The sequence below is a fragment of the Garra rufa genome, chromosome 18 (assembly GCF_049309525.1).
Source record: "Garra rufa chromosome 18, GarRuf1.0, whole genome shotgun sequence".
Classification (NCBI taxonomy): domain Eukaryota; kingdom Metazoa; phylum Chordata; class Actinopteri; order Cypriniformes; family Cyprinidae; genus Garra; species Garra rufa.
The window spans coordinates 35,751,603-35,763,022 of NC_133378.1; the positions used below are offsets into that span (position 1 = coordinate 35,751,603).

General features: G+C 39.1%; 1 protein-coding gene across 1 annotated transcript; it reads right to left on the reverse strand.

Moving 5' to 3' along the window:
• Positions 1–3,717: 3,717 nt before the first annotated feature.
• On the reverse strand, positions 3,718–9,108 carry tent5ab (terminal nucleotidyltransferase 5Ab). The gene is made up of 3 exons (XM_073823535.1): positions 9,016–9,108; positions 8,044–8,886; positions 3,718–7,292 (listed from the first exon to the last, which is right to left on the reverse strand). The coding sequence occupies exons 2-3, from the start codon at positions 8,428–8,430 to the stop codon at positions 6,510–6,512; spliced, it is 1,170 nt and encodes a 389-aa protein (XP_073679636.1). The 5' UTR covers positions 8,431–8,886; positions 9,016–9,108; the 3' UTR covers positions 3,718–6,509.
• Between the last annotated feature and the right edge of the window lie 2,312 nt (positions 9,109–11,420).

The following is an 11,420-nucleotide window of genomic DNA, read 5'->3' on the forward strand; positions in this document are numbered from 1 at the left end:
ATTAAGTTTGGATATATTTACAATAGAAAATGTACAAAATATCTTCATGGAACATGATCTTTACTTAATATCCTAATGATTCTTTGGCATACAAGAAAACTTTTTTGACCCATACAATGTATTGTTGGCTATTGCTAAAAATATACCTAAATATATATATATGTATATAAATATATAACTATCTTGCAAACTATTCTAACACAGTTAGACACAGAGTTGGAAGTGACCATGGTGTCATTTGTAAATAGCCTGCATTTAGCTTTGTATTTTTATCGATTGCGATTTTGAAAATTCATATCATTTGTGGTTATTTCTTAAGATTATCATTAAAACATGGAATCATAAACTTATTTTCTGCAATAATCCAAAAGCCTGATAGAATAAAACTGTTTGCGAGCAATATGTATTATTTCAGGTTATTATAAATCGTTTTAGCAGTGTAATTATATTTATATATGCTGTCATAGCAAATTACATCCATTTGCTCTGATGAAAAAATCTGAATTGTTAAGTAAGAATAAAATATTATTCTCCTTGTTGCCTATATACAAATTAGACTAAACAGAGTGTGAAAATTATTCTATAATAGAGAGTATTTTTTAAATATGAAAGTGCTCTTAAATGAAGGAACTATATGTATGGTTAAGAACCAGAAGCCATTGTGTTACCAATCTTATAACAGTAAATGAGAAACTTATGAGACAGTTCAAGGCTTTGCGTTCACTGGTGCATAACATATTAATCAAACATCTCTGATTTGGCACGTACTAGTTTTGCAAGTACAAAGTCATGAAACAGTATTTACTGGCCCCTGTAAATCCTGCAGATGTATTTGATTTAAAATCAATTTATCTGTTGCTGTATTGCAAAGCAGCTTAAGTATTTTTCCACGGCTCATTTAGGATGCACCATGTCATTTTTGTCACAAGGAGGCACTCCAGATTGAACAAAGACAGACGGTGGGACTGTTGGTTTCAATTCTCTTAAAATAGCTCATGAAGTGCCAGTTCATAGTCTTGGGAAGGGAGCACGAGGAACTGCATACAAATGAATAAGTAAAAACGGAATCGTCAGATTAATTAGCATAATTAGCATGTCACATGGTTAGCTTGAGGCTAGGTCAGTGGACGAATTGTCCAAGATTGCAGCTTAGAAGAGCAAGCTTTTGTTCGCTTTGTCTCGAAGCATGAGAAGGAGGTGAACTTGAGAAAGAAAGAACTTTTTCAGCATACTGTTTTTACTATTTCTCAACAAAATTCACACTGACCCACAATAGTAGTTCGACAGTAAGGGAGTGCGCTCTCACCCAGGCGTATGTGTTACAGTACAATACTCATAAACCTGAGCATTGTAACTACCCTGGACTGTTGAGCACAGGGCTATTAAGCATGTAATCAGATTAGGGGAGATGGGTTAATATCCCTCTCATGGAGCGCTAAATATAGTATATTCGAAGTGCCGCTTAACGATAGGATAACGTTAGCCCTGCCCAGTCCCCTCTACATTAAGACACCCTCAGACCCAATTTCTCATCCAGTCAAACCCGGAGCACAAGCTAAGCTAGCGCGTGTATGCCAAAGTTGGAGCTAAACTATTAAGGCTCCTATTAACGTCAGAGTCTGCTAAGTTAGCTCCCATTGCCACATATCTAAGGTAACACTCACCGTTTACTTTCATGCAATATGGCATGAACTTTTTTGTTCGTTTTCCTGGAAATCATACTCCATGACCTTTTTGCTTGCGCCACACTCGATTATTTCTTCTACAGGAACTCTGTAGCAACGAGCAACTTTGTTTGACAAATGACTCATCCTCAGCCTTTTTGGGCAAGAATTACATTTTGCTTCATAAAAATGCAGAATTTTACCTTCCAACATAAATAGAGAGAATATTAATACTAGTCTGAACTTTGTCTGCCTTTCAAATTCAAATTCAGTTTTGAATGGACCCTTTTCACAAGACTATGATGATTCGTTTCAATGGTAATCATCATCATAAATCCTTGAAAGTTTTTCTTATTTCCGTTAAGTGAAACCCGGAAATGTGAGAAAGGTCCATTGAGGTTGCAGACTGAGGCCGTTTCTCAAAATCATAAATCCTTGAAAGTTTTTCTTATTTCCGTTAAGTGAAACCCAGAAATAAACATTTGTTGTTTTGTTTTGCATAATTTTAATGAAGTAAAAAAAAAGCCTATCATACTTTTTATTGGCATATTAAAAAAGAATATATAACATTATACATAGCCTAATCATTTCCAACATGCGGTAAAAAGCTATAAAACAATATGAAAATGTTGTCTATAATAAATGAAATAAAAAAGCATTATGGCATTTGTTTGTGATGTTATTGTGCTTTGCATGCTGTTGTCTCTCAAGAACACAGCACATTCTCACAAATACGCGTTCTGTGTTCTCGTGTCTTTCCGGGTTTGTTCTTTCAAGGAAGCCTGGTAAGTCCATTCTTTGTTTACTTGGAATTGAGAAACAGCCAGAATGTAGAATTGCAATTTGAATATGAATGCAAAGACATAGAATTGAAACATAAAGATATATATATATTTGAACTAATTTTTGAATAGAAAAACAAAGTTTATCAATGCAAAATTGGTTGACTTCACATATTGTTTGAAATGTCACCTATTGAAATATTTTATTTAAATTCATCATATGTTAACAGTCGACGTTTGTGCACCAGGGTGGAAGAACACTTCATTTCCCATAATGCATTGCCTATTGTGACTGTCTTTGAGTTACAGTTCAGTAAATTCCTCTTTCTGCCATATTAGTTCAACTTCTCATTTGGTCTGGCCAATTAAATTCAAATTCACACCTAAAAGGAAGTCAATTATTTAACTCTAAATTTTGCAAAACCCTGTGCAAGACCAGGTAAGTATCAGTGAACCAACTTGGGCTGGTTTAATTGGTAGTTTTCCCCTAGCAAGGCTCCTAGTGGAAATATGGACAGTGGGAAGAAGATGAAAAGAGAATGTAAGAGAGTCCAAACTTTAGAAAGCAGCACAAATCAAAAGGTACCAAGTCTACATATGTGAAAGTTTTATACCCAAGTCAAGGGCGCTATAGCAGCAAATCCTAATGAGAAAGTGCAAAGGGGAGAAAGTAAATGAGGGAGAGTTGGGGACAGCTGGAGTGATATCCTGTCTATGGCAACATGACGCAGGCTGCAATAAATCTACTTGCACTGTGTGCTTCTTAGCCAACAGTTACAGGTCTGTTGAGAGACATACTGTTGCCAAAGTACATTAAACACACAAGATTATGTGTAGAAATCATTAAACAGGTAGATTGGTGCATCATTTAGCCAATAGTGATGTACTCTAAACATCTGACCATCTGCTACTCTAAGCATAAGGATACTAACAGTTCAGATACTGTAGCATAAAGTGCTGTTTTTTATTGTTAGTTAGCTACATTTGAAAAATTTGTTTTTAACTTAGTTTCCTGTAGGAAAGAACATGTTTTACTGGCATGCATTTCTAGGCTAGTCAAGGCTTGTGTTGGTCTAGCATGATTTTAAAGAGCAAGGCCATCAAAAACCCAGCAAATGCTGGTCTTATCAGCAGGGTGTGAATATCATGATGTGTATCGGTTTTGTTAGAACCACAAAACAGGAAAAGATAATCTGTGGACCAAGTAGTGACTTTTGTCAAATAGTGACTTCTGGAGGCCTTTTTTGCTAACAAACAACGCTGAGCCTATGTAATTAAAATCACCATTTAATGCGTCATTCATGCTTGCAAATACATGAAGCATTGCAATATCAACAGTAGTGAGCTCAGAATTTCACATCTGAATTCACATCCAAGTTTAATTTAGAAGATAAAACACACATGGACTGAGACATTCACACTTGTGTGGGCTTCCAAATGTAATGACTCAAAATGAAAATTTACACCAGCGTTTTTTAAGAATTTGCTGCACTAATGCTTGGTCGGGTCTTTCGACTCATAAAACACAACAGTACTTTCACAGCATTAGAGTAAGGTCCTAACCAAGACCGTAGCACAAACATCACAATGTACAAAAATAGAAGAATCAGTAGAAAAATATGAGAGATGATTATATGTGAGTAAGAGTATGGGAGAAAAGTGTCCATCTCTGAATGATCTGTTAGAGTGAATTTATCCATAAGTACATCTGACATTCTCAGGCCCTGTCCCAACTTGCAGTCCTGCAGACTTTAAAACAACTATCGCATGCATGTGATCATGGAGTGTCCATTTTTTTGTTTCTGAGGGGTGCTCCTGAGTGTTCTTAATGCCCCTCTTTTTGCCCAGTACACACCTTTGAACTACTACCAGACAGTCTATACAGCATTGCATCACCAAAGTGTAGACTCGGCTTAGGGGAACATTTGGGACAGGACCTTAACAAATGGCCATTGCATGCATGTAACAGTAGGGTGTCCCATTTTTTTGACACTGAAGTGTGCTCCTGAGTGCCCTTAATGCCCCATTTTTGTATAGTACACACCTTTGGACTGCTACCGGATAGTCTATGCAGCATTGCATCACCCAAGTGTAGACTTGGCCAAGAACGGCAAGGGTTTAGGGGAGCATTTGGGACAGAGCCTTAACATACAGCCATTGCATGAATGTGACCCTAGGGTGTCCCATTTCATTTTTATTCTGAAGGGTGCTCCTGAGTACCCTAATGCTCCACTTTTGCCCATTTTGCAACTTCGGACTACTACCAGACAATCTATGGAGCATTGCATCACCAAAGCGTAGACTTGGCCAAGGACCGCAAGGGTTTGGGGGAGCATTTGGGACATGACCTTAAGATACGGCCACCTTAAGATATGCGACCATAGGGTGTCCCATTTTTTCTGAAGGGTGCACCTGAGTGCCCCTAATGCCCCTGTTTTGCCCAGTCTGCACCGTTGGACTAGGACCGGACAGTCTATGCAGCATTGCATTATTAAAGTGTAGACTTATCTGAGGACCACAAGGGCTTAGGGGAGCATTTGGGCCAGGGCCTTAACATATGGCCATTACTTGTATGTGACTGGGGCTGTCCCATTTTTTGGATTCTGAAAGGTGCTTCTGGGTCCCCTAGTGACCCCCTTTTGCCCAGTCTGTACCATGTGATTACTACTAGACAATCTTTGCAGCAGTGTGTCGCCCAAGTGTAGATTTGACTGAGGACCACAATGGTTTAGGGGAGCATTGGGAACAGGGCCTTATGTCAAAGCACTCAGATTCAGACTTTATGGAATAATTCAAGTGGGGGATTGTGTTGCATTAAGTTCCAACATCATGTAGATGCTTTTACATCAAGTATTGTCACTTCACAATCTTGAGGAATGTCATGAATATCTTTGGTATATGTTCCGCTTGCCTTAAATGAGCTTCTGCTTCTCAGTGCTGTGTCTCTGCTGGTCTTAATCCCCCAGGTTATGCAGGTCAGATGTGTCAAAGGTATAATCTCTGGATTCGGTGGCCGTGTGATAATTAGGCCTTCAGAAAGACACCAGGTAACCTGGATATAACAACAACAATTTGGACTTAAACAACTTTCATTAATTCTCTTCCTGTTCAGCCTCAACCTATTTTACTTATCTGTCTTAGATGTAATGGCATTGCCCTGGACATTTTAATCTGAGCTAAAACAGCACTGAGCCAACACTACATTGAGGTCAGTTTGGATGAGACAAAAAGCTGTGGAAAAACTTGTATGTACAATCTTAGACAGATATATGAATCTTGCCAGTGCCGTGGATGGAAAAACAGTTCTTATGCAACACTTTCATATAGACCCCCAAATGAATACATTAAAAGAAATCTGTCTTACAACTATTATTTGGAAGTTCACGATCAAGTGGTCTTTAAAATTTCATCCATTTGCTATTGTACACTCATGTGATTCCAAAAAAAGATGTCTTGACTAACATACTTTGGGGTTATTCACAAAGCAACTTTTTCAAGATTTTTTTTTTACTTTAAGGCACTTAATTGATAACCTGTTTGGCTATATGGTGCCTAAATGAATATCCTTGGCTTGAAAGAAGTGTCCATTGTTTTCAGTCTGATAGCATGAGTAATGAGCATCAAAAATGTTATTTTGCTAATCTATCTGACCTTTCAATACAATATGCAGGATATCCTTGATTCTTCAAGTATGTCTATCACACAGATATGTACACAAACACAAAGATAGTCCCTTTTGTGTCTGTATTACTCAAATGCTCTTTGTTTTCATTGTGTTTCCTCTCAGCCAGTGTTGTGCTTCTGTACGCCTGGCACATAGCCATGAAAAGCGTAGGTAGAACGTGCTGCTCGATGGGAACCAATCCAAGTTACCTCACTCTCCCTCCCTTTCTCAAATCCGATGCGCTCGTAGCTTCTCCTTGTAACGAGCTGGTAACAGCCAATCGGGAACGTCTTGGGTTTTCCTCACTTTGTAGAGCACACAAATACAGACTTGTCAACTGGTTTCACTGGGCGAGTGCTCTAATTAGACATGTTGGACAAAATGTGAGTTAACAGTTGGTCAGTTGCAGGGCAACCATGGTGAGAATGTGTGGGTGGGCTGGCAGGCGTAGACTGGCTGCACCTGAGCAATATAGTAATTGCTAAAGTTGACATCCGCAATGTACGGTGCAGGCTGGTAATAGCAAGTGACGTTAGTCACGTTGGGAATTACATTTTGCTCTGCCAGAACACGTACTGCCAACATGGTGATGAGGCTCAAAGTCTGTCGCCTTTCATGTCCCATCAGGCATACTGTACTTTCATTGACGACGCTGTACAGGGTGGTCAGGTACTCATATTTCCGGTCTTCTAGTCCCACAAAGTGATTTTGCAAATACGACTCTAGCTTGCGTCTTTGTTCCGCCAGATCTGAGAAGTCGATGAAGAACCGGGAGCACATGTAGCGTTCGAGAAGCTTCATCTCAGCTTCCGAAGCCGCACGAAAACCTCGCACCAACAGGTGGCAGTACTTCAGCAAGCCGCCACCCCGGATCTCCTCTGGATTTCGAGTGCAGATCAGTTTCTGTTGTAGGTGATCCAAGGCTACGTTGAAGTCTCCATAAACGCTCTCTCCTACGATGGAGGGGTGGAACGTCTCAGCCATGGGGTTCTCAGAGCACTCGTAGAAGAGGAGGAGGGAGTCCAGACGGATCTGAAAAGAGTCAACGCTGAACTCAAACTGACGGCGCAAGGAATCCACAAACTTCAGTTCAACATTCTTCCCGCTGTTGTTGGAGAGGGAGATTAGACTCCAACGGTCAGAATCATTACACACTTTCACCATCTTCTGCACATAAGCCTCCTGATAAAGAGAAAGAGGTTTGGAGGAGGACAATGTTAGTGTTAAAATTTGCTAAATCAATTAAAATTGCTAAAACATGAATACGTTAAAGCATATTGTCAATGGCAGAAGACTACATCTGCTATTTTTTTTTTCACTGAAAGACACTTTGCATATCCAGTAAAGGCATTCCATCACATTGCTATACCTTTAAATTATATCAGCCTAATTTGCATACATGCGGTCTGCCTTTGCATACTGTACACTGAGTAGAGAGAGGAGAAAGCGGATCCATCGTAAATTGGTTTAGAGAAATCCTCTTTGTAGTAGAAACCAGCGTTTTTACTACCAGTGCCCTTATCTTATTGCAGTTTAACTCTAATATATGCTCTCTAGGATGTCTAGGTCCAGTCAGTGTCAAATTATAGCATGTCGTGCACTTCCCTTTTATTTAGCACATTAAACATATGGAATTAGATCAGTTACTAAGCAATCATTTAGCCGAATCTCTCTTATCCAAAGTGACAGTACACCTAAATTAAGGACAGTCCCGATGGAGTAACCTGAGGTTAAGTGCCTTGAGGGTGATGAATCATCTCCTGCAAGGTTTGAATTCACAACTTTTTTCATTTTCTAGCCAGGATTTTGAGCTATTTTGCTTAAAAAAAAACATCTTAAACCAAACTAAGCAGGTTTGAAAAGTGCACAAAACCCTTGTAAAAACAAGCAAACAACCAGTTTAAACAAATAAAAACGGTTACTAAATGTTTACCTTTAATGTAACGGGGGTGATTTTCTCTTTATTCACTCCTTCAGGCAGGAAATCCAGAAGTGAGTCCAGAACGATATCCTTGACGGTCTGAAACTCCACTTCTCCTTTCAGATCCGCGCAAAATATGAGGTCCAGGTCCTTGTAGCCCAAACCGCTGTCCTCGTGAAGAACGTGACTGGCAGCGGAACCGTTCAACCGAACCTCCCGGACGTGGATCTTGCGCTCTTCCATTCGACACCGCACGACTTCGACGATATCCCGAGGTTTCATCTCCAAAGTGGGGAAGTTCCATTTGCCGTGAATGGGGATGGATTCGGTAAGGATGACATCCAGACGCTTCACCTGCTCCCAGTTCAGCACGCTCAAGTTACTAGGATTTTCTTCCATGGCGAGTGATTAGAGATCGATATGTTAAATTGTCCAACAATCAGGTTGCTTTGGCCGGACGCAAGAAGAAAATGTTATAATCTTATTAAATTATTCTAGAAATTGTATTTTTCAGTGGGGTGAGAGCTTATATGCACGTCTGTGCATTCGTGTTGCATGCAGCGCGCTGCCGCTGGGGTCACCTCTGTGCGTAAAAGCTCTCCAGATGTCCCGTTTGCGCACAGCGCTGAAGTTCGTGGCGAGGGCGGTGAACGTGGGTTCTCACGGCTCTCGGGGGGCCGTGATGATCAAAATGCTAGCTGCATGATTGCGACGAGTGTTCGGATCTGACAAAAAAAAAGGGCACGCCTTTCCAAAAACACGACTGTCAAATAGCAGAAGACCCCGTCCCTCTCCTCAACTATAGCGAAAGCTGGAAGCTTTGAGTTTTTACATGTTGCTGTTGTTCATTTCATTCTGTAAAAAAATAAATATATAAATAAGTCAACCAATAATATGCAAGTCTTGTTAAAGTGCGCACTAAAAAAACATACTGTACATGCGTATTATCAATAATACGTACTGTAGGCTAAATGGAAGACCTACCTGTATAGTCACATTGTCATCTGTTGCTCTGTGCAAACTGCTGGTTGCTCATGTCATCTCGGTTGCACACAGTGAGGATGCATCGAGATTAACCCTTAAACTAAAGCAGGAGTGACAGAGAATTTGAGTGACAGCTGCGCGGACCAATCCAGACACGCACTCCTCCTATGGTAACATTATACAGTGATATTTATAATAAACTAAAGTAAGGCTTACTCATTTTATTACTGTTAGTATTTGTACATACATATATTTAATCTGTTTCCGTTGCTTAAATAATCAACTATATTGGTTTATGACTATAAAATTCTAAACATTCAGTTTGGTATATGATTAAAAAATGGCATAATTTCCAAAGTGAATTAGCCTGAAGTAAAACATGATATAGGTAAAATGAACCAGTTAAAAATGACTAACAAAACACTCTCTTCCTTTATAGATAACACTGAATGTCAATGCTGCCCTCTAGAGAAAGACATCATGTTTGGAAGTTGAATTGAACCTTTACGCAGGCAAATAAAGAGTTTTCAGTCTCTGAAGCACATTTAACAAGATTTGTGCACTGGTTATAGAAAGAGAAATAAAACTGCTATATTTTATAGAAAAATCTGCAGAAGAAATGTCCCTAAATTAGTTACTAGTGGACATCCTTAAAAGAGAAAAGGCTTCATAAAGAAATGTCTTTATTCACTTCTAAAAATGCTGCAGGTTTTATTTTAGGGTTTGGAGTGTGTGTTAGGGTTAGTCTGTAATAATTGTAATTAGCTTAATTTAAGGCCAAATGGAGTCCCTGTGTAGATGGCTACACAAATGTGTGTTTGTGAGGGAGTGAGACAGACGTGTGTAACTGTGTGTGTGTCTGTGTCAGAAAGTTAGTTGGTAACTGTGAGTGTATAAATGACTGACCGTAATGTCAGGTCAGGCTAGATGTCACCCAGAATCTGTCAGGGGGAGCGGACTTGCGTCACAGCGGTAACAGCCAATAAAGCAGGATTATTCAAGATTACCCCCTACACCATGACTCTTGGACGCTTTCCTGATGTGTGAGTGTGTGTTTAAGAGAGGAAGAGAAGTGCATTTAGTGTGAATCTGAACAGTATAAATTGTCTAACTACACAATGCATGAAAAACTAATTAGTTTATATACTATTATAGAAATAACAATAAATACATTCATTGTCATTAATTGCAGTGCAAAAACTTTTAATTGTTCTTAAATATTCTTTTTTATGGGGTGGGGGGGTTATTATATTAAAAGTGACCAAACCTATTAGCTGTTGGTATGTGATGTTTAATGGCTCTGTAGGAATCTGACATTCCTCAGGGTCAGTTGAAGCGGTCAGGAGTTTCCTGTCTCTCTTTCTCTCTCTCCACACACTCACCCAGAGTCATAAACTTTATCACACTGTTTTTCTTTTAATTGCCCATATGCTTTCTCTTTAGCTCACGCTAAAATATACGTTACAGAAATAGAAATGTGAGAGCCTACTACATTAAAGTGTCTGTCTTGTGAACTCTTTCTATTCAGGTAGCTAGACATTGTTGAGGTCAAACAGAGATGGCTGTTTGGCTCCTGCAATGAGAACAGATGAAGCTTTAGCCAATCCACCACCCCAGCTATACTGGTGAGACAGTTACACGCTTTCTCTTGGTCGCTCTGTATAACCCTGACCACTAACCCCCTCAGCCAGGTTGGGTTTTTAGAAAACCCTCAAACTCATCGTATCATTTCATGCACAACCATAAACAATGAACCATACAGTATACAGTATACGTGCTGTTGAAGTTGAAGGGTGAGTTTACCTTTAACCAAAAGTGGGGTTAGGTGCAGTTTGATTGTAATTTTACTACTAATAATAGGTCATGATTAAAAATTAAACTTTAGATTTAATTTTCTTGCATTCATGTAACTATTAGGCCTACAAACTTTTATCTACCTACAGCCCATCATGCATCATTGCGCAAATAAGATCTATAACCTGTAAACTGTAGGTTTGCTAAACACATATGTGACCCTGAACCACAAAACCAGTCATAAGGGTCAATTTTTTGAAAATCTGAAAGCTGAACGAATAAGCTTTCCATATGGGACAATATTTGGCCAAGATACAACTATTTGAAAATCTGGAATGTGAGGGTGCAAAAAAAAACACAATACTGAGAAAATCGCCTTTAAAGTTGCCCAAATGAAGTTCTTAGATATGCATATGACTAATCAAAAATTAAGTTTCGATATATTTACGGTAGGAAATGTACAAAATATCTTCATGGAACATGATCTTTACTTGATAAATCCTAATGATTTTTGGCATAGAAACATTGATCATTTAGAACCATCCAATGTATTTTTGGCCATTGCTACAAATATATCATGCTATTTAATTGTTTTGTGGTCCAGGGTCACA

Excerpts from the sequence above, each read along its gene's own strand:
- tent5ab (XM_073823535.1), bottom strand. The coding sequence starts at position 8,430 with ATGGAAGAAAATCCTAGTAACTTGAGCGTGCTGAACTGGGAGCAGGTG. Across the intron at positions 7,293-8,043 it reads TCACCCCCGTTACATTAAAG|GAGGCTTATGTGCAGAAGAT; the intron begins GTAAACATTTAG and ends TCTCTTTATCAG.